Below are 21538 nucleotides of genomic sequence, written 5' to 3' on the forward strand. Positions count from 1 at the left end.
CTCTTTTATTGTCTTTTTTTAATACCAACCTAATCTAGATGTAGATTAGATGAATTAACTCAGTTTTCATGCTTTAATTAATAAAAACAATCCCATTTCCCTATTATTGGTTCCTATATAATTCTATATACAAAACAGGACTGTCAAAATCTTTGATTAATGAAGCTCAGTGTTAGTTCATGCAGGACACCGTAGTCAAACGCCCAGCCATGATCTGCTGATGGCAGGCCAATCCCAATTATCACCTCCCAGCTCCAACAGCCAATCACAGCTCTTTCTCTCAACACAGCTGTGTTTTTAAACATGATGTACTTCCCACTAATAACTGCTTGCATTAATGCTGATGCACCATGCTGCTGCTGGAAAAGCTTAACCTCCTTCACCCCAGCCTCCTCCTTTATAGTATAAAGGTTGTTGCATCCTCATATTCAGATTCATGCTACTGTGGATTAATTTCCTTAGAACTTAAATGCATGTTAAAGCTGCTGCTTGACTAACTCAGGGAGCATCTTTAGAGCAGAGCCAAGTAAAACTATAGATCTATTTTACAATAAAATGGTTAAATGTATGGTGAGAGTGTTTCTGAATGAATTCATAGTACTGAAAAGTACCAAACCTGTAAAAAAAAAAAAACTCAGATATTTGATTAAATACTTAACTTAAAGTTGCCTGAGAGAAAGAAAGATTTACAGTGTCTTAAATCATGATGTTTGGACAAAAAAAAACTCTTAAAGTGACTGACCTAGTTCATTGGGCTAGTAGTCTCAGAAATAGTGAAATGAGGATCACCTGAGTGCAGTGAATGTGTCTCAAGTGATTGTAGTATAAAAACACCTGTGTCTGTAAGGTCCAGTCACTGGTTAATCAGTATTCCTGGCTACCATTACACTATGAAGACAAAAGAACACTCTGAGTGATTCAGAAAAAAAAGTTACTAGAAGGATAAGTCAGGGGATGGATACAAAAGAGACTCAAAGGTACTAAACATCTCCCAGAGTTCAGTTAAATCCACCTATGACTACTCTGAAGGAGTTACAAGCTTCAACAGCAACAATGGGAGAGAATCTGCAGACAACAACTGTTGCCTGGGCTCTTCACCAGTAAAAGCTTGTTATATCTGGACTAGAGTTCACCAAAAGACATGTTGAAGACTCCATGGTCAAGTGGAAGAAAGGTCTTTGGTCTGATGAGACCAAAATGGCGCTCATAGGCCATCAAGACGCTATGTTTGGTGCACATCACCACAAACACACCATCCCCACTGCACGGTGGTGGCAGCATCATGCTGTGGGGATGCTTCTCAACAGCCAGCCATATTATATTGACCACAATTGATTTATAAAATCAATAAAATAGTAAAACATTCATGGGTTTGAATTCTTTTTATAGGCACTGTAGGCACAGACTGACGACCCACAAACATAAAGCCCCAAGCTTCAGCTACTGTATTACCAGCATAGAGGCATCAAATGTGGGAAGAAACTGCAACAAGTCCACTTTGGAATATTAGACCGGGCTTTTTTCATAGCTGTAAAAATGATTACAGGTGTAATACTTCAAAAAGTCTCATCTTGTAGCAGCTATAATACTAATGAGGACTGTGAGAGAGCTGAACTATGACCGAGGAGAGCAGCCAGTCCAGATTAACAGAAGCAGGCTCTGATTATAACAGCAGCAGATTAATAATAGAGAAACGGCTCAGACGACACAGATCAGCTATAATCATGATAAGACTCCCATTCCCAAATCTCATCTTAACCAAGAGGTCTTAAAAGGTCCAGCTCTCAAACCTTCATTCATTTGTTTCATCTGAAGAAGCTGCAACACCTGTAAGGTTACTGTGCAACATCTTTGTACATACAGGTGTACTCTATATGTTCACTTACTCACCTGACCATGTAGATCTGTGTTCAGCAGCATGAGAGCACAGGTGAGAGTGTGGACAGCATCTAGAAGAGGAAAACATAGAGTTAGAGTCAGCTCAGGCTGCAACATGAGACTGACCTGAGAATAAAAGAGAATCAAATGCAATTTGAGCCGCTACATAAATAAAGTAACCCCCACCAAAATGAGAGAACATGTCAAAAAAGATTCAGCCAGTCTGGATTTATGAGAAATAAAACAATACTGTGATGTTTTTATTGATGCTAATAGATTTTGCAAACCTAGCACTGAAGCAAAGACAAAGTAAACAAAATGATTTAAAAATGACAACTCGTTCAGTTTATGAGCTGACAACTTTTTCACATGTTTTTATGTTGTTTACACCAAACAACTCTGCAGAATGGGGGGCCCATGGAGCTCAGCAAAATCATGGTCCATTGTAAAGTTAATCTGTGAAAAACATATGGAATTTTCAACCTGAAGAATAACCATTCTTATCTAAGCAACACTAAATTTTACTTATTTATGCTCAAGTACAATATAACCTCTTTCAAGATGTTAACCCATTTTATTAAAACAGAATTAGTGTTTTCTTAAAGTAATAATAGTAATATGGAGAGCAACACTGAACTAAACTATCTGGAAATAAATGTCAGATTTCAGAAAAAACAGGAGAAACTGGGACAACTTTGGTAGAAAAATAATTAAATGATTGCAAAATGCTGAAAAATGGGCAACAAGTGGCAAAACTGAGCAAAAGGGTCACAAAAAAGTGGCAAAAGATGTTAAAAGTGGCAAATGTGGCAGAAATTTGTGAAAGGATGCTTAAATGTGGCAAAAAGGGGTTGGCATTGGTCCAAAAGCTATAAAAATGGCTAAAAGTGGCAAAAAAAACTACCTACTATGGATAAAAATGGCAAAAAAAGGGTTAAATGTGCCAAAAAAGGTTAAAAAAAAAAATGGGCTTAACCCTAAATGGATTCAATGTGATAAAAAGTGGTTGAAAAAAAGTTTTAAAATAGCATAAAAATGGTGAAAACTTTCTAAGTTGACAACAGTTGGTTAAAAGTAGAAAAGTGTCTAATATAGGTTAATAAATTGTTGATATAAATTTGAAATTGGGTTTAAAGTACTGAAAATCAGCAAAAATGGGTTAAAAAGTTGCAAATGGGGCAAAAAGAGGTAAAAAGTGACACAAAAGTGGTTAAAATGGGCTAAGAGTGGCAACAAGTTGCAGAAATAAGTTAAAAATTGCAAAAATGTTGCAGAAAAAATGTTAAAAGTGGCAAAGAAACTGTGAAAAAGGGTCAACAGTGGCAGGAAGTGGCAGAAATTGATTAATAGTTCCAAAAATGTAGCAAAAAGAGGTTGGATTGGCCCAAAAGTGGTGAGAATGGGCCAAAAGTAAAAAAAGATGCTAACATAGGTTAAACTTGCAAAAATAGGTGTTAAAAGAGGAAAAAAAATGTGAAATTAGGTTAAAAGCACTGAAAATTGGCATAAATGGGTTAAAAAGTTGCATACGTGGCAAATAGAGGTTAAAAGTGGCTAAAATGGGTTTAATGTGGCATTAAATGGCTAAAAATGGGTTAAGGGTGGCAACAAATGGCAGAAATGGTTTAAAAGTTGCAAAAATGTGTTAAAAAGGGTTTAAGTGGCCCAAAAGTGGCGAGAATGGAGCAAAAGTGGCAAAGAAGGTGTGAAAAGTGGCAATAAAAATGTGAATCTGTGTTATAAATGGCACAAATGTAGTGGCAAGGGGTTAAAAATGTATTAAACAATTTCATCATCAGACCCAATAATAGCTTGACAAACTTTTCAGATAAGAAATGAAGTAACTGTTAGCCGGGACGCTAGCACAAAATGCTACTGGAACAACAGACCTGCACTGACATCGTGAATAAATCACACCCAGGGAGGGCCCATTCCCTGGGTTTGTCAGGGGTCCAGCCAGTTCTGGGGCAGCCGTGCCTACAGTATGTGTGGACAACCCAACTCATCAGACCAAACAACACTTTTAAATCTCTTATTGTCCAGTTTTTAAAGAGCCTGTGCTAATTCTAGCCTCAGGCTATGGTTAAAGGAACTGTGTAGGTGAAGGTTAGAGAAGGGGTTTGAGAAAGGCCCAAAGGTTCACCTTTTTTTGTATTTTTACCTCTCAACTTTGTCTTTTTAAAATACAAAGTTCCGTGGATAATTCTCATGTAATTATGGCCTAAGTGACACCTGGTGTCTTCTCCTGCTGCTGTAGCTTCAAGGTTTGATGTGTTGCATGTTCAAAGATGCTACTCTGCTTCCCTCTGTGGTAACAAGCAGTTATTTTGTGAGGATTTTTGCTTTCTATCAGCTTGAACCAGTCTGGCCAGTCTCCTCTGACCTCTTCAGTGAGGCATGTTGGCCCAGAGAACTGCTGCTCTCCGGATATTCTCTCTTTTTTTCTTTGTAAACCCCAGAGATGATGGTGATGGGGTGAAAATCCCAGTAGATCAGCTGTGAAATGCTTGGACCAGCCCGTCTGGCACCGACAACCACGGCATGTTCAAAGTCACTTAAATCCCCATATTGATGCTCAGTTTGAACTTCAGCTGACTGTTTCTAAAGACCTAAATGTATTGGCTTCCGCCATGTGATTGGCAGATAATATATCTGCACGGATAAGCAGCTCATCAGGTGTACCTAATGAAGTGGTCAGTGAGAGTATCTCACTCTAGCTGCTGAATGCTCCTGTGGGTTCACCCACTACTCTTTCATTGTATCAGTTTGCTGTTTGTAGGTAGAGTAGCAGGTTTCTGAGAGTCCTTTCTCTCAACAAGCTGCCTGCTGTGGCTAAAAACAACTCAGTGAGAGCGCTGAGTGTGAATAAAACAGTAAACTCCTGTTCTGGAGGGATAAACTGTTGCTCAGAATCGATAAAAAGCTACACAGAGCCAAGATGAGCTTTTGATTTAGCTGGGATCTCTTACAGAGAGCATTGTTCTTACATTTTTATAATAAAACAGGGATAACAGCCTCTTTAAGAATGGTTTAAACGCTCAGGAACGGATATTGATTCCTGTTTTTTCATAGCTGAAACACTTCTCTTCAGTACTCACCCTCTGATGGTATGACTCTCGGGTTGCAGTCAAAATAACGCTTAGAGAAGTGTGACAGCACCCGCTCTCTCTCCTGAGTCTCCCCCATCAGAGCAAACTGTTTGAGGAAGGTCCTGCAAACAAACACAGAGAGCAAGCATGACAGTTACTTTACTATAACATGTTAAAAATGACCGGTTAGATGTAAGGAGGGTTTTGGTACAGGGCTGCGGGGGGGGGGTTCCTGGTTTGTAAAGGGCCTTTCTGAGTTTGCATGTTCCATGGCGTGTTTGTTTGGTTAACTGGTGACTCTACCAGGTAGTCCAGGCCAGGTTGGTTTGGTAACGTATGAAAATATTGGCCTTTTCTCCTGTCAACTGTGGTCATTATGTTTCTTTTTGTCCCAAAATAGCTGTGGCTGTGTGTGGTGCATGTCATTCCTTAAGGGAAGGTGTTAACCCCTACCCCTTACCACTTTGTTCAAGGGGCAAGGGGCATTTCGGCCTCCATATTTGACACTTTTTCATGCAGGTATTCCTGCAATATACCACCTTATCCTATGACAGTTTTGTTCAGTGTGGCCCCAAAAGGGAGGTCCCTATCAAAATCTCAATTTGCATTTGCTTCCCCTCTTGCCACAAACTCATTCCTCTGAAATGGAAGGACCAGGCTCTGCCCTTACACGCCTGGTGGGATAGAGAAGTAAAGGCACATTTAAAATCAGAGGAGCACCAAGGGTGCTATTGCACCATACCATCAGACATGGCAACCCTCCCTGGATTACTCTAACAGCCTTCCCAGTGCCAGCATATCTGCCAATTTTGCTCACTAAGGGAAGGGTCTAATTTTGGGTTTTGCATGTTTCCCCAAATTGTGCATGGCTGACATGGCTGTCTCCATCCAGCTAATACCCCTGCCTACCATGTAAGGGTATGACTGGCTGCAGAAATGAAAGCAAGGTCAGGGTTCACCAAACCAGACTGCTTAGTGGAAAAGCACCATACCCTGTGTCTCATTTGTCTGTATGCCAGCCATGTGACTGACTGGCAATCAGTCCAGGGTGTACCCAGCTTCTTGTTTAATGGTTTGGTTCCAGCCTCTTTGAACCCAAACAGGATAAGCTGTACAGGTAAAGGATGGATGGATGAATGGACGGATGGATGGATGGATGAATGGATGGATGGATGGATGGATGATGGATGGATTGATGGATGGATGGATGGATGGATGGACGGATGGATGGATGGATTGATGGATGGATGGATGGATGGATGGGTGGGTGGATGGATGGATGGATGGATGGATGGATGGATGGATTGATGGATGGATGGATGGATAGGTGGGTGGATGGATGGGTGGATGGATGGATGGATGGATGGATGGATGGATGGATGGATGGATGGGAGGGTGGCTGGGTTATAGTCCAGCGTTAAATGTGCCCATGGCTGCTGAAAAGAAAAATGACTGAAAGGTTAATAATCAGTGTTACATTACTGTGCATCTCTCTGTTCTCATTAAGATGTTTTTATGTAAAAACATCTTGTAGTTATATAAGTCTGTCATAACAGTCTGGCTGCTTTGAATAAATATTAATGATTATAATTTTATGTAATCAAAAGTAATCAGCTGCCAGAGATTCAAAAGTATCTAAAGCTGTTTTCACTCCTGAAAATGTCCATAAATTTAAAGATGGGCAGTGTGGGAAGTCATCATGAGTTGTTTGGTCACATGTCCCTAAAAGCCAATACTACTATCTCTGGTAGTTCATCATCTGCAGTGTAGCCCTCGGCTACTTCCTCTTCAATATTCACTAATGCTGGAGAATCACAGAAAAGACAAGGAAGGAACATGATAATTCAAGATATTAATGCTCATATTGGACACATTCTAGTACCACACCCTAGGATGCCTGGACCAATGCCCAAGGCCAGTGGTCCTCAGCGTGGGGGTCGCAAGACACTGAGAGGGGGTCATCAGATACCTTATAAAAAACCGAGAATAATTTTTAGATTATTTAAGTGTATATTTTACCCATTTTTATGCAGATGTATGCATAAAATTAGTTAAATGGAAAAAACCATGATCATTTGGTGAGATTTATGCTAAAATCCAAGTAATCACAAAAGCTGTGAAAAGGAAGTGTCTACACAGATTTGTCTGGGCCCCTGATAAACCCAGAGAATGTCCCTCCCCAGCTGTGACTGATTGATGATAAATGCATGTGTGTTTTATTATCAGCATTGGTGCTAGAGTCCTGAGTAACTGTTTCCTAATATTGGGGCTGAAAAGTTTGTCAAACTGTTAATGGTTTCTAAAGTTGAATGAATTTATCTATGACACTTTTCAGCAGCTTTTCCCACCCAATCTTGCAACTATAATTTGCCACTTTTCATCAATTTTTGCACAATTTGGACCCATTTTGCCTCTTTTTACCTACTTATGCCACTTTCTACTAAATGCGCCAAATTTAAACCCATTTTCCTCATTTTTTTCCACCCCTTTTTCCAAATTTTTATACATTTTTGCCACTTTAAACCCATTTTTGCCACTAGTAACCCCTTGAGACAATGTGTTCTTCCTGTTTTTGCTACTTAAAGCCCATTTTTTTCCCTTTTTAACCCTTAAAACCATTTTTGTCTTCCTGTTTTTGCCACTTCCACAGCAATTATTGCCACTTTCCTTTTGCAGTTGCCTCTGTTGATCAACTATTGCCACAATTAGACCTTTTTGTTTCACCACTTTTTCATCCGTTTTGCCCATTTTAACCACATTTCACTATTTGTTATGCCCATTTTTGCCTGTTTCTGCCCATTTTCCGCCTACGTTTTCCCATTTTTGTCAGTTTAAACCACTTTTTTCCCACTTTTAAATCAATTTCACCAAATTTTCCACCTGTTGTTGCCACTTTAAACCTATTTCTCCCACTTTTTACGCTCGTTTTTCCACCGAACCCCATTTAAGTCCTCCCCGCCCCCAATAATTTTACTGTTAAATCCTATTTCACCATCTTTTCCATCATTTTTTGCCATTTTTAAACCATTTTAGGTTTGTTTATATGAAAAGGGATTTACATTTTTAAGATGGCTGCATACTACAGCACAAATGGGTAAAAAGTATACTTGTTGCTTTGATAATAGTCTTTTTTATTTAGTTTAAATAGAAAATATGGGTGTCACAGCTTAACTTTACAATGGACCATGACCTCCATGGGACCCCAGGTTGGCTGGGCCCCAGAAAAATCTCCCCTTTATCCTCCTTCATGGGCGGTCTCCACTGCACATGACTATTCTTGAATGCGCATTGGTGTTTAACTACCTTCACGTACTGCTTATAGCTGAAAAGGTTGAGAACCCTTGCCCTAAGGAAGCTTACTCGCCAAATGCCATAATCCAGCCTCAATTTTTGGCCCAAACATGCCTCAAAATCCTGCAATATCAATCTGACAGCTTTATTCCCTGTTAGTAAAACAAGCTTTCCTACTGTACACTACCCAGACCTGTTAAATATTACTTACAGTAGCGTTAGATATCAAATACTTTCACATAATAATAATAAATCGTTTAATCTGGAGTTATTCTAAAGTCAAATGTTGAAAAATTGATTACCTACTGTAGATACTGTACATTGTATCTTTATTGTAGATGTAACTCCATAGAGTGCCACTAGAGGGCAGTGTTTAACAGTGGAGAAAGTCCACTATTTACTGTAATTATAATACAGTGACTATATAGGCTTCTTTTATGAAATAAACAAGCTTGGATGAACATTTTACTTTCTCTACCTCAGCTCAGATAACAGATACATTAAATATGAGTGTTTTTATGGTCATTATATGTGCTTGAATGTGCCCTTTACTCTGTTTCCTCACCTCAGTGCTTGGTCCAGACCGAGGCTCGTGAAGTTAAAGAAACTCAGATACTCCTCTGCTACCATACGGCTGAAGTCGTTGCTGTGGACAGACAGAGAGACAGAATAACATATAAGGAGAGGATATGAAGAAAATAGGAAGAGGAGATGAAAAGCAGGAGGATCTTTGGTGACTGTAAAAGCACAAAACGTCAATCAGACATCGAAACACCGGCTTCCTCCGTCTCAGTTTGATGTGTCAATCAGTCAGTCAGAGCGTGTCCATGAAATCAGCTGGAGACGCAGACCGGAGACCAGGATAGGAAAAAAGGGAAAGATTCACAGGGTGCATCTGTCAGAAAGTGAGGAAAACCTTTAATCCTAAATTCTCTCTCATCAGTACGAGCAGCAGCTGACAGACTGACGGCTGATGGAGCTGAGGAGCACAGGAAGAATACAGATCTACTGACACACCACAGTCAGAAAGCTTACAGCAGAGTTTTACAGCTGCTCTACACTGTACTACTAGATTTATATCCATTAAATATCCATGAGATGCAGTAGAGGGGAGCTCAAACATATAATACAGGTTCTTTTGTTCTTACATGTTTTGTTTTTATTGGATGAAAAGTGTGGCATAAAATCAGAGAATTAATGATAGGGAACAAGTCTGGTAAAACTTCATCCCCTGTGCAGTGTGTGCCAATAAACAGTAATATAAATAAATAAATAAATGTTTATCAGCTCACTTTTTGCTGAGGTGTCGTGCCACATCAGACTTCCTGAACCCGTCCAAGTTGAAGAGACGTTTGGCTAAGCGTTTGGCAGCGGCCACGTCCGCCCGGTTGCTTCCGTTGGTGAGCGTTTCGCTGCTGCCCAGACCCAGCCGGTCAGTGAGGTCCTGATCCAGCTCTGAATCTGTCGCCAGACGGGCCTTGTCCCTGCTGAGAGTTCATGGAGAGAGCAGATAATAAAATCAGACATTAACAGATGGACTGAGATGATATCTTAAGAAAGGGAAAGAGGAGATATGGAGGATATTTCCAGCTCCGGGAGGGGAAACTAGGACGGCTGGTGCGGATTGGTAAATAATTGAAAAGGAAAAAGAAAAAGGGATAAAAGGAGGAACAATGAATGATGATATAATAAAACTAATAACTCAAGTATATCAATAATTTAATAATGCAAATATCTGATCTGTGCAGCGCTGATCTTACATCTGAGTTTCCGGCTGTATGTGCAGTTAAACATCAAAAATACTTAAATGCATGGAGGGAGAAAAACAGTGAAGCTCACAGTGACAAAGAGGCTTTAAAGAGGGATAAATATCTGAAGTTAAGACGGTTGTAAAGAGGAATAAAACACAAATGTGCAAGAAAAAGCCTAAAATGTATGACAGCATGTTCCATGAGTAAAACTGTAATTTATAAGAATAACATGGATGCAATATGGCGTTCATGATATGAACTCATGATCATGAGTCCTTTCTAAGCTACATGTACAGTGGCCCAGTAAAACATGTCTTTAGTCTAGATTTAAGCTTCTTTTTCACTGGACTCTTACAAAGCAATTTAGTTTTTAATAAAGAGAATTTCTAAGAATTTTCTAATACTCACTCTTGTGAGCTTGCTCCCCAATGCAGCACCCTCTAAAAGCTTTTATAACTGTGTTCATACATGAAATATCAATTATATAATAATGCTCATAAATGATGAATTGAGAATTTACCAACACTTTATTAAGCATTGCTTTATTTAATTCAGTCAGGACCACTCATCATAAATTTTACCATTTTATTGCAAAGTGGATCTACAGTTTTACTTGACGGAGAAGGTTCTGCTCTAAAGATGCTCCCTGGGTTAGTCAAGCAGCATGCTTTGACTCTCCAGGGCCAGAACCCCCCCTATGGATAGATACATTTCTGTCATTGCATATCGCATAAAATAAAATTAGTTCAAAAGCAATGAATACATAGTAGCATGAATCTGAATGAGGGTGCAACAAGCTTTATGCTATAAAGGAGGAGGCTGGGGTGGAGGAGGTGAAGCTTTGCCAGCAGCAGCAGCAATGACATGCTGAATCAGCATTAATGCATGCGGGGATTAGCGAGAAGTGCGTCATATTTAAATACACTGCTGTGTTGACAGAAAGGGCTGTGATTGGCTGTGGGAGCTGGGAGGCAACAATTAGGGTCAGCTGGCTGTCAGCTGGTCACAACCGGGCGTATGAGCTTCATGAATACTGAATAATGTTTCCAGTCCATTTAATTCATCAATATCTATAGTGATTTTTAGTTGTATTGTGAGGTATCACAATAATGTAAAAACTCATATACTGTATAAAATGACTGGATCTAGAGCTTTAGTTGGTTAAAATCAGATTTTATAAACATTCAGTGAAAGTGACTTTAAGGAGTTAAAATACGGAGGTAGTTTAAGCAGGGAATGACTGAGAATGCATTTGCAGTAGTAAATAAAGCCTTTATTTGACTACTTCTCTACCAACTTCAATAGAAAATATACATTTTATTTTATTTTGAAACCAATAGCGCTGCTCATCAATCATCAAGGCAGGTAAATGCATGGAGCCTCAGAGCAGTATAGCGCCTCAAAGGCTGACAAAATGTAACCCTCAGCAATGGCTCAAAATGTGCAAATTTTGCAATGACAGTAGGAAAAACCCCTGAGGGGGCCCCATAAGACAGCACTCACTCCTGTTCTGCAGTTAAGTGCTGCATGTATCATTACCCTGAAAATCAAAGTTTGATAGTGAAACCCTCTGAAATCAAATGAAGAAAAATTATTTATCTGCAAGTGGCAAGAAAAGGTAAAAAAAAAATCTTAAAGATAATGTTAAATGACTAAAAATGCAAGTCAAGCCATAACTCTACAGCACTTACAGGCATATGATTACCCTGGTTATATTGTATTCGCCTTGTTGATTCATTTCTATCTGCTGCTGAGCTTTGGCTCCATCTGGTGGCATACTTGCAGGCAACCTGGAGGTGCTGTCTACCTGGAATTGCTAATTGCTTGAGTATAGTGACAAAATGCATCTCTGCATGGTGTGGCAGCTGTTCAGCTGCAGACTGGAAGAGCCTTCAGAGCGATGAGAGGACAGCAGAGAAAATCACTGGGACGTCTCTCCCTGCATCCAGGGCATTGGTCTCAAATGCTGCGTTAAAGACTGCACACACCCACAACATGGAGTGTTTTCCCTGCTGGCCTCTGGCAGGAGAGACTACAGCCTGAAGTACAGAACAGCCAGGTTCTGCAACAGGTCCATTCCTCAATATTAAGACTCTTAAACTCAAATGGAGTAGGACTTTGATTCCCTCACCAAACATGATTTTTATGTGTAGATCTGAGTGCAGCATCCCTGCAAATGAAACACATGTTTCTTCCTGTTTATAGCTGTTTTTAGAGTATTTATTTGTGTATTTAGTTCAACATCTTAGGCCAGAGATTTTGGAGCAAATGCAATGAATTTTCATTCATTGTGCACCTGTGGTATTTTTTTTAAATGACAATGAAGTATCTATCTGGTGAAAGGTGTAAAATGTATAAAAGCAGACTTCCTCAGCCTGCTCTCTTTCTCTCCTTTAATGTTATGACTAAAGGAGCTGGTCATAACTGCCATGATAACTGTTTTCATATGTGCAGTCCTGAAAGTCTTAGGAAATTTTCAGGCACATTGTCTTCAGAATCTCCCTGATCTGGTTGTTCACACCTCATAGCAGGTGCAGATGTAAAACGCATGGTGCAGAAGAGGAACTTGAAGAAAATGAGTCTGCTGTTCATCTCTATAATGTAATATTTTGACTTTATATAGGTGTAATTTGCCATGAGGGCATACTAGTGAAGGGAAAACATAATGATGCACCCTGATTGCATGCAAAGAGATCATTATCATTATTACCACAGAGCACAGTCTGCGGTTGGTTGCATGATATAAGCACCATCACCTCTACCTGCTGCCCATGGCAAATTTTCCTGAACATTTTCTGATGCATTAACATATCAGCTCACCTCAACTTTAAAATGTGGAAGAGATTTGGCAGGAAAAATTCTAGGAAAAGCCAAAATGAAAAATTAGGCTTTTTGCATGCACACATGCAGCTCACTCAGGGAAATTCCGCAACTTTACAGGCATTTTATTCATGTTGGACAGGCTTTAGACAACAAAACTTACTCCAGAGATACATTATGACATTTTGGATGAATGGATGGATGGATGGAGGGATGGAAGGGCCTCCCCTGTGAATTTTTGCCTGTGGCCCACACAGACTCTAGTATCGCCACTGCTTCACACACTTTCAAAAGGATTAACCTCTCTCTAATAAATCTCCTCTTTTTTCCAGCATTCCTCTCTCTCTCTCTCTTGTTATCATGCCATAATTAAGCTCCTTCAAAGCATTAGTCAGTTCAGAAGTGGAAACTTATTACATCTGAATTATACTGTGATGATAATTTAAGCACGTTATGTCACTCGGAGCTAAACGAGAGCTGCTTTTCTGGCTCCTGTCTGGATGTGGATGACAGGAACGAGGTCTACGAGTTCACTTACTTAGAATTCGACATGCTGCTGACATTTGTCGCCGCAGTCGAGAGCTGTGTGATGATTCTGGTCACGCCAGCCGTCCAGAGAAAACAATGAGTGTCCAACAGCTGAGAGCGCGATTCAAAAAAGCAAGAAAACACTTCCTAAACAAGCAGAGCTCTCATTTGGTTTTCTCAGCATGAGGGACGAGCCAAGAAAACCCACAGTCCCCGGGCTCTGCTTCCCACACTTACACATCTTCATATTGTACATGAGTCAGTCCGAATCATAGCAGAGAAAACAGAAATTAATAACACACACGAGAAGGCAGAACAGCTCAATGACCAACTTTGACTTCACAAAGTTCTGAGAAATCACCAGAATAAGGCTGAAACTACAGACAGACAACAGGAGCTGCAGGGCTCTGAGCTAAACGCTGATAAACCCGGGATAGACCTACATACATTTATTCAAACACACTTCTCTGATAGAAAGCCCTTAGAGGAGTTTTTATCTGCTTACAAACAGACTGAAAGAAATCCTGATGCCTTTGAACGACCTTCAAAAGCAAACAAGGCCATCAGCTTTAAGAGCGTACTTCTAGATATGGATATTTTTACAGCCTGAATATCGTCTGCAGGGTAAGTGAGGGAGAGATTAAAAACAAGCTGCTAAGAAACTTGTATTACATTTTCAACTCCAAAGACAGTTTCTGGAGTACCTGAATAAAAACTACTCTTATCAAAGCAGCAAATAAATTATTAATTCACGTATGACATATTTTAGAGCCGTCATCAAAATGTCAACCCTTTTTCTTAAACAGAATAAAATGGGTTAAATGGTAAAAATGGGCAAATATGAGCAACAATAATGTGGAAAGTCAAAAAAAGCTTAAAAATTGTAAAAAAAAAAAAAAGGCAGGGAAAAGTGGTGAAAAGGGGTCTCAAGTCGCACATATGAGCAAAACAAAAGGTTAAATGCGACTAAAATTACGAAAAAATGGCAAAAAAAAAAAGATTAAAAGAGGTAAACAGTGGCAAAAATGTGTTAACATGAGCTACAAAATGGTAGAAGGGTGCATAGAAGGCTTAAAAATAGTAAAATCAGGCAGAAAAAGTGGCGAAAAGGGGTAACAAGTGGCAAAAGTGAGCATAACACATGGTGAAATGTAGTTAAAAAGGTGGAAAAATTGGCATATAAAGTGGTGAAAAGGGGTAAATGGTGTCAACAATGGGTTAACATCAGCAGGAACAAGACTGAGAGTTGCAAAAAAGGCTTTATAATTGTTAAAGCAGGCAAAAATTGGTAGAAAAAGGGTAAAAAGTGGTAAAAATTACTTAACAGGGGCAACAAAAAGGTGGAAAGTCACAACAACCGGCTAAAATAGTAAAAACTGACAGAAAAAGTGGTGAAAACAGGTTATAAGTGGCAAAAATGAGCATAACACATGGTGAAATATAGCTAAAAAAGGCAAAACTTGGCATAAAAAGTTTTGAAAAGGGGTAAAAAGTGGCAAAATGGGTTAACATGGGCAGGAAAAAGACAAAGAGTTACAAAAAAGGCTTAAAAATTGTTAAAGTAGAAAAAGCAGTGAAAACAGGTTACAAATGGCAAAAAGGAGCCCAACAAATGGTGAAATGCAGAAGGCAAGAAGTGGAAAATTTGGCATTAATGCAGTGTGCTGCAAATGTGTTGAAATAAAATGTAAGATAAATGGGTTATTAAGGGAACAAAAACAGGAAGAAAGTGACAGGAAATTGATCAAAAGTGACAAAATGGCAGATAACGTGGTGAAAAGGGGTTAAAAGTGGTAAAAATTGGTTTACATCAGCAAAATGGCTAGAAGTCACAAAGAGGCTTAAAATGGTTAAAAAAGGCATTAAATATGGTGAAAAGGTGTTACAAATGGCAAAAATGACTGTAGCAAAGGCTGATATGCAGAAATGCAGAGGGCAGAAAGTGGAATGAATGGCAGAAATATAGTAAAGTGTGCAGCAAAGGTTGTAACATACGAGTAAAAGTGCCAAAAATTGGTTACAAGTGGGAAAAAAGGCTTAATAGTGGTAAAAAAAAAAAAACAGGAAGGACGTGGCAGGTCAAAAGTGACAAAAATGGCAGAAAAGGTGGAAAAGAGAGGTTAAATGTGGCAAAAATGGGTAAGAAGAGGCAAATCAGGGGGAAAAGTGCATAAAATTAATGAAAAGTGGCAAAAATGGGCTGAAAAAGTCAGCTCTGAAATGATGTAACTGTTAGCCAGGATGCTAGCACCAATGCTACTTATCCAGTGCTCATGCATTGATGCTATCATAAATCACATATGGAGAGGGACCGTTCTCTGGGACTGTCAGGGGCCCAGACAAACCTGTGGGCGGATCTGGGCAGACATCTCTTTCCCAGTATTGAATTTCTCAGCTTTACACTGAATCAAGTCACTTGTGGGAGGTTTATTAAAGTTAAACTTATGGAGAAAGACAGCGCTGTGACAGCAGGGAGACACAGCCAACACACAGCACATACGTGCTTGGTAAGGAAGGTATGGCGGTGCGTGCCGGAGCAGACACGTGCAGTGGCTGCACGCAGCAAAACACACCTGTAGTAAACAGGCGTTACATTTTCCAGATCCTCCTGGGGATCTGGGGATTCCCAGGCCAGCTTAGATATAAAATCCCTGCAGTGATCTTTGGGTCTGGGTTTGTTGAAAAAAAATTCTGCACTGGTCTGCATGCAGCAGGAGCCCTTTTCATTATTTTCACCCATGACCCCCAAACATCCTGAGTCCTTCACTGGCTCCAGGAGAGGTACAGCTTCCCTTGAAGAGTACCAGGAAATAAATATGCTGCACTATGCAAATTCAAGTGTCCATTTTCAGCCAAAATGTGACATACAAAGCCACATTGATCTTGTGTGACATGACTTTTCATGAGCCAGGGTGTTGAAAGCTGCACTCTACTCTGAGCTCACACATGTAGGTTTACAGTACAGTGTGTCTTTTAGTGTTGATTTTAGCTGAACCATGAATACAGAGGCCTTCAGTTTGAAAGTGAAACATCAACAGTCACATTATTAACCTGACTCAGATCTACCCTGTCTGTGAATGGTAGTATTAACGTGGAATAATAAAGTACTGGTAGTCGGCACGAATCTTGTCTCCAAAAAGAGATTATTTGAATTTTCCCTCTGGCCAAACATGATATTCAAATCTTGTTACAGGTGACACAGCTTCCTGGGTGGATACGTACCTGTGACAAGACCGCCTCATGGACAGAAACCTCTCCTCTCCCACTGCAGCTGAGCCGTTACAGCAGAAAACAGACGGAGTCCTGATGGCGGCTCCCTGACCGGCACCATGCCTCTGACTGCCACCGCGTACGACTCCTCCTCCCCTTCTCCTGGCCTGGTTACCTGAACGCATCACCGTCCAGCCCAGAGAGTGGGAACTAACGCATAAGAACACCTGGACTGGCTCCAAACAGGCCCGACATGTCTCTGCTTCCTCCTGGACTCTGACTGAGACTTCATAAGTCCCCGTTCTCACTCTCCCCTGTGTTTGCCGTCATCCGATCTTCACAGCGAGTCTCCTTCCCCCAAACTCACAGAGCTGTTTGTCCTGAATGCCTCTCCTTCTCTATATCTTTTCCCCTCTGAGTCTGTTTGCTGTTGTTTCTGTTCTCTCTTTCCCCTCCTCCCTCCCTCTCTCCCTCCCTCTCTCCCTCCCTGTTCCACTGTGTAAACGCTCACTGTCCCCCACTGACCTTGGATTGAAGCATGGCATGAAACTTGGCTCGTCTATCGCCTAAAATCCCCTCCCGTCATTCATTCCCCCTCTTTCTCCCTCTCATTACATCTCCCATTACACCCACTGTTAGGGCATCCTCTGGTGTTGTGTAAATTTTAGCTGGATCTGCTAAATGGAAGTTTTTCACTGATACTAAATGTTGCTCACTGCTGAGCTTATGGAGGATTAAAGTTGGGTTTATCAGTATAACTAGTCCAACAGAGAGTCCAGTCTAGACCTGACCTCTCTGTGAAGAGTCTGGAGATAATTTTGAGTAATATTAGGCGCTATACAAACGAAACTGATTTGTTTTCTTTCCTGCTAAGTTTGTCAAAATGTCAAAATAATACTTCAATACCTATACGGAGGCCCGAGAGGTCAACTGCAAAAACATATAGCTGAACGCAAAAACATTTCATGAAGAGCAAGAACATTTTCTGACTGACTTCATGAAATGCCACAGTATTTTGCAAAATGCAAAAACATGTTGTGAATAGAAAAAACATCACAATAACAAGACATTAAAGGAATGTTTCATCAATAATTATCATTTTTTCATTTACAAAATGTTTTAGTGTCTCATACAATGTTGTTGTGGTTTTCAATGAATTTTTGTTTTTCATTAAGCAGTTTTGTATGTCCTGATATTTTTTTGGGTTTAGTAAAATGTTTTTTGGTTTTATACATTTTTTTTTACATGTTTTATGTTTTTCATGACATGTTGTTTGAGTCTTTTAAGAAACATTTTTGTGCTTAACGAAACTTTTTTCATTTCACTAAAAGATTTTGTGTTTCAGAAATGTTTCTGATTTCATATTTTTACTTTCAATGACATGTCATTTCACGATATGTACTTTATGAAATGTGTTGTTTTACAAAATGTTTTATGTGTTTATTTTTTCCAACCATTTTTAACCTTTTTTAATGTTGCACGATGTTTTTGTGTAATAAAACATTTGAGGTTTTATTTAAAGTGTTAAATGTTTCATAAATTTTCTTTGTGTTTCATTGAATGTTTTTGAATTTCCTGAAAACCTAGGGTTTGATAAAAAAAAACAGCTGTTTCATGAAATGATTTTTTTGTGTGTTATGAAATGTTTTGTGCTTCATAAAGTATTTTAGAGTTTCAGAACTGTGGGGGGTCAGAAAACAACGTTTTGTGTTTCATAAAATGTTTCAGAGGTACATAAAATAGTACATAAAATATTTTGTGCTTCATAAAAAAGTTTTTTACAAGATGTTTAAGATCTTAATAACAGGGTTTTTGTCATGAAATATTTTGTTTCATGAAATGTCTTAGAGTTTAATAACATGATTTTGGGGTCATGAAATGTTTTTGATTTTGATGTTTTAGAGTTTCATCAAAGTTTTTTTCAACACTTTTAAAATGTCTTAGTTTCATTAAATATTTTGGTGTTTTACTAAATGTTTTTTTAATGAAATGTTTTGTGTTTCATAAAATGTTTTAGATTTGTGATTTATGTGTTTTGTGTTTCCTTAAACATTTGTGCTTTCTATTAAAATGTTTAGTGTTTCATAAAATGTGTTTCTGTTTAATAAAATGTTTTTGTTTTTTATGAAATGATTTTCTAGTTTGATTTTCTAGTTAATGAGTTTCATCAGATGTTTAAAATTTCCATAAATTGTGTTTGTTTTTTATGGATTTTTTTTTCAGGAAACATTTTTGTGTTTCATAAAATGTTTCAGAGGTAAAATAAAATATTTTGTGTTTCATGAAATTGTTTTAGAGTTTAATAAAAAGATCATTTATTTCATGAAATACTTTTGGGGAGACATTTTTTTTGTTTCAAAAGTCTTTAAGAGTTTCATGAAATTTTTTAGAGTTCCATGAAACTTTTTTGTATTTCCTGTAATGTGTTTGGGTCTTTTATTATTTATTTTTTGTGTTTATTGAAATGTTTTAGTGTAGAATGATTGTTTGTTGGGGGGGGGGGGTTAGGAAACATTTATGGGTTCCATAAAATGTTTTTGTTTTTTATGATACATTTATATCATTGAAACTTTTTTTTTTTTTTTTTTTTTTTTTTTTTAAATTTTTTTGTCTTAAAATATGTTTTTATTTCCCAAAATTCATTTGCATTTAATGGCCTTTTTTCCTTTTTTAAATGTTTTGTGTGTGTGTGTGTGTGTGTGTGTTTCACAAAATGTTTTTGTGTTGACAACAAGTTTTTGTTTTCAATAAATGTTTTTGTACCTTTGACCTTTAGGGCCACCATACATGCAATACCACATGTTTGAAAACAAAATATTCTCTAGTGTAATATCCTGTAGTTAAAAAACGACCAAAGCTTTAAACACTATTACATTAAATAAATGTGTGTTAAAGAAATGAATCCATAAAAAAAATGGGTCCTCGATTGCAGCCCTGTTTATGACTATTGTCCATGTTTACAAGAAGCAATATTGCAGATTGGTTTATATTATTTTTCAATTTAGACAGTGTGTTGGAGTTACACTGCAATTTTCAATGACTGAAACAAAAAATAACCCAGTACCTGCTGACTAGGACTTTTTTGTCACCATGAAAGAGGTATTGATATTGTTGATTTTTATAAATATCATCACAATGACAAAACTTCTGGTATGGCAACAACCCTATCACCTTCATAAAAAACAAAGACTGCAGGTGTCAGGTTCGGGCTCTGTCTTGGGTGTGTGCTTCTACACTGCTTCCTCTGCCTGGGTGAATAAAACGTTGGCCTTTTGTCAGCATCTGCAGCCATTGTGGAGTCTGTTTACAGCACACGCTTGCATCGGGGCCTGCAGCGGTTTTCATAATCACTCCAGTTTAGGCTCTGCCACCTGTTTGCATTGTCTGGTGAAGAGCCAGTACAATGCAGAAAGGTCCTGGGAGAATCTACCGGTGTCAGCCTCTGCTTTAACGGTATCCCTCGCATAATTGCACCCCTTCTCAGTCCACTGGGCAGCCCTGCACAATGAGCCACTGTCTAATGGAGCAGCATCTGAAAAGGCTGATGCGAGGGTAGAAGGAGGAGGAGGAGGTGGACGAGGAGGGGGCTTTAAATTCCAACTTTTATCAAAGTATGGACAAGCCTTCAGAAATATTTGTCTGGTCGTCTCGCTCCTGGATTCCTCAGCTGCAGAGCTGCCAGCGTTTGGGCTGGTTATAAAAACTGTGATAAGATCAGTGCAGAGCAAACATTTACCTGAGTGAGTCGGCAGTGATTTGGTTCTCATAGAAAGGGTTTTATCAGGAAGGGGAGAGAAAACATTGTGAGTTTGTGTTTAAAGACACAAAAAGGAGAGAAAAGAGGACAAAACGAAGCTGTTGTGCAGCTTAGAGAGACTAATCGAGCATGACTGCCTGAAACTTGAGAATGACTGGTGTGGCACATACTTTACGTAAACTTTTGTCCCTTAATGTGTATTTTATATAGATTTACATTCTTCAGGGTTCTTTTAGCTTTCCAAAGGTCAAATTAAGCATTCTTAAGGTATGTTTTTAAGCTTTTCCAGCACCTTAAAGCGAATATAATTGTGATTTTATGCAAAGGAATATGATGATACATGATGAAAATCCTGCCATAAACACATTTTATAAACTATCCCTTAAGTGCATCATGATAACTTTTTAATACAGTACTGTGCAGAACTTTTAGGCATGTTTGGCATAGATGTAGCAAGAAAGCCTGCCTGAGAGCACCATCTAGAGGGAGGGAGGATTGACACAACCCCAGCAGTGCTCTGGATGTGCTTGCACATAGCCAGGAGCATGGGATAATAATCAGTTGACAAAATAATAATGTCCACACCTTTAGGACACAGTGAGGTGAAGGTGTGGTGAGTAAGCACATTCTAGCCATCCAGGCTTGTAGTTTGGTTGCAAAAGCCCCGGGTTTTTCTGCGGATGTCCCAAGGGCCCAAAAACCACCAGTGACCCCTGGGTGTTTACCACAGGTGAAAAGGCCTTGACAAGAGAGATGCCGTCTTACCCACCTTCCTCCCGCCCTGGGTTGTGGCACATCAGGCCAATCCTTTGCAGCCTACATGCCTAAAATGTATGCACATGACTGTACATGACCAAATGTACTCATGACAACCACGGAGCTGGCAGAGCCCCATGCCCCCTTGCAATCTTTGGAACCCCCTCTTAGGGGGCCCGCTTATCCTAAATTGGGAACTATGGCTGTCACAGGATTGAAATCTCAGAATTTGTGAGGTTAATCATGAATAATCTCATATTTTCAATGTATTTGAAAATTACACTATTTTGCATTTAACACTGTTTTTGTCGATTCTGGATTTTTGTCCTCTTATGCTTGGGATAATTCACTTCCTGTGTTGAAAAAGCCATGCTCTTATTTTGAAAGAAAAGAAGGATATACTGTAACTAGCTCATGACATGAGCTCAGCCACAGAAAAAGATTGAAAAAGAACTAAT

General features: G+C 39.1%; 1 protein-coding gene across 2 annotated transcripts in view; it reads right to left on the reverse strand.

Annotated features, from left to right (window-relative positions):
- Positions 1 to 21538, reverse strand: part of LOC121528781 (PH and SEC7 domain-containing protein 1-like) — a 96480-nt gene that overhangs the window by 66622 nt on the left and 8320 nt on the right. Inside the window, exons 1-5 of one of the 2 annotated variants that reach the window (XM_041816371.1) lie at positions 16580 to 16901; positions 9551 to 9745; positions 8824 to 8904; positions 4977 to 5089; positions 1891 to 1949 (exon numbers count right to left, since the gene is read on the reverse strand). In XM_041816371.1, the coding sequence (XP_041672305.1) occupies positions 1891 to 1949; positions 4977 to 5089; positions 8824 to 8904; positions 9551 to 9745; positions 16580 to 16752 (621 nt within the window). In that variant the 5' untranslated portion in view covers positions 16753 to 16901. Of the gene's footprint in view, positions 1 to 1890; positions 1950 to 4976; positions 5090 to 8823; positions 8905 to 9550; positions 9746 to 16579; positions 16902 to 21538 lie in introns of those variants that run through there. The other variant, XM_041816372.1, reaches the window with a different exon arrangement.

This window comes from Cheilinus undulatus, linkage group 20 (assembly GCF_018320785.1).
Source record: "Cheilinus undulatus linkage group 20, ASM1832078v1, whole genome shotgun sequence".
In the NCBI taxonomy this organism is placed as follows: Eukaryota; Metazoa; Chordata; class Actinopteri; order Labriformes; family Labridae; genus Cheilinus; species Cheilinus undulatus.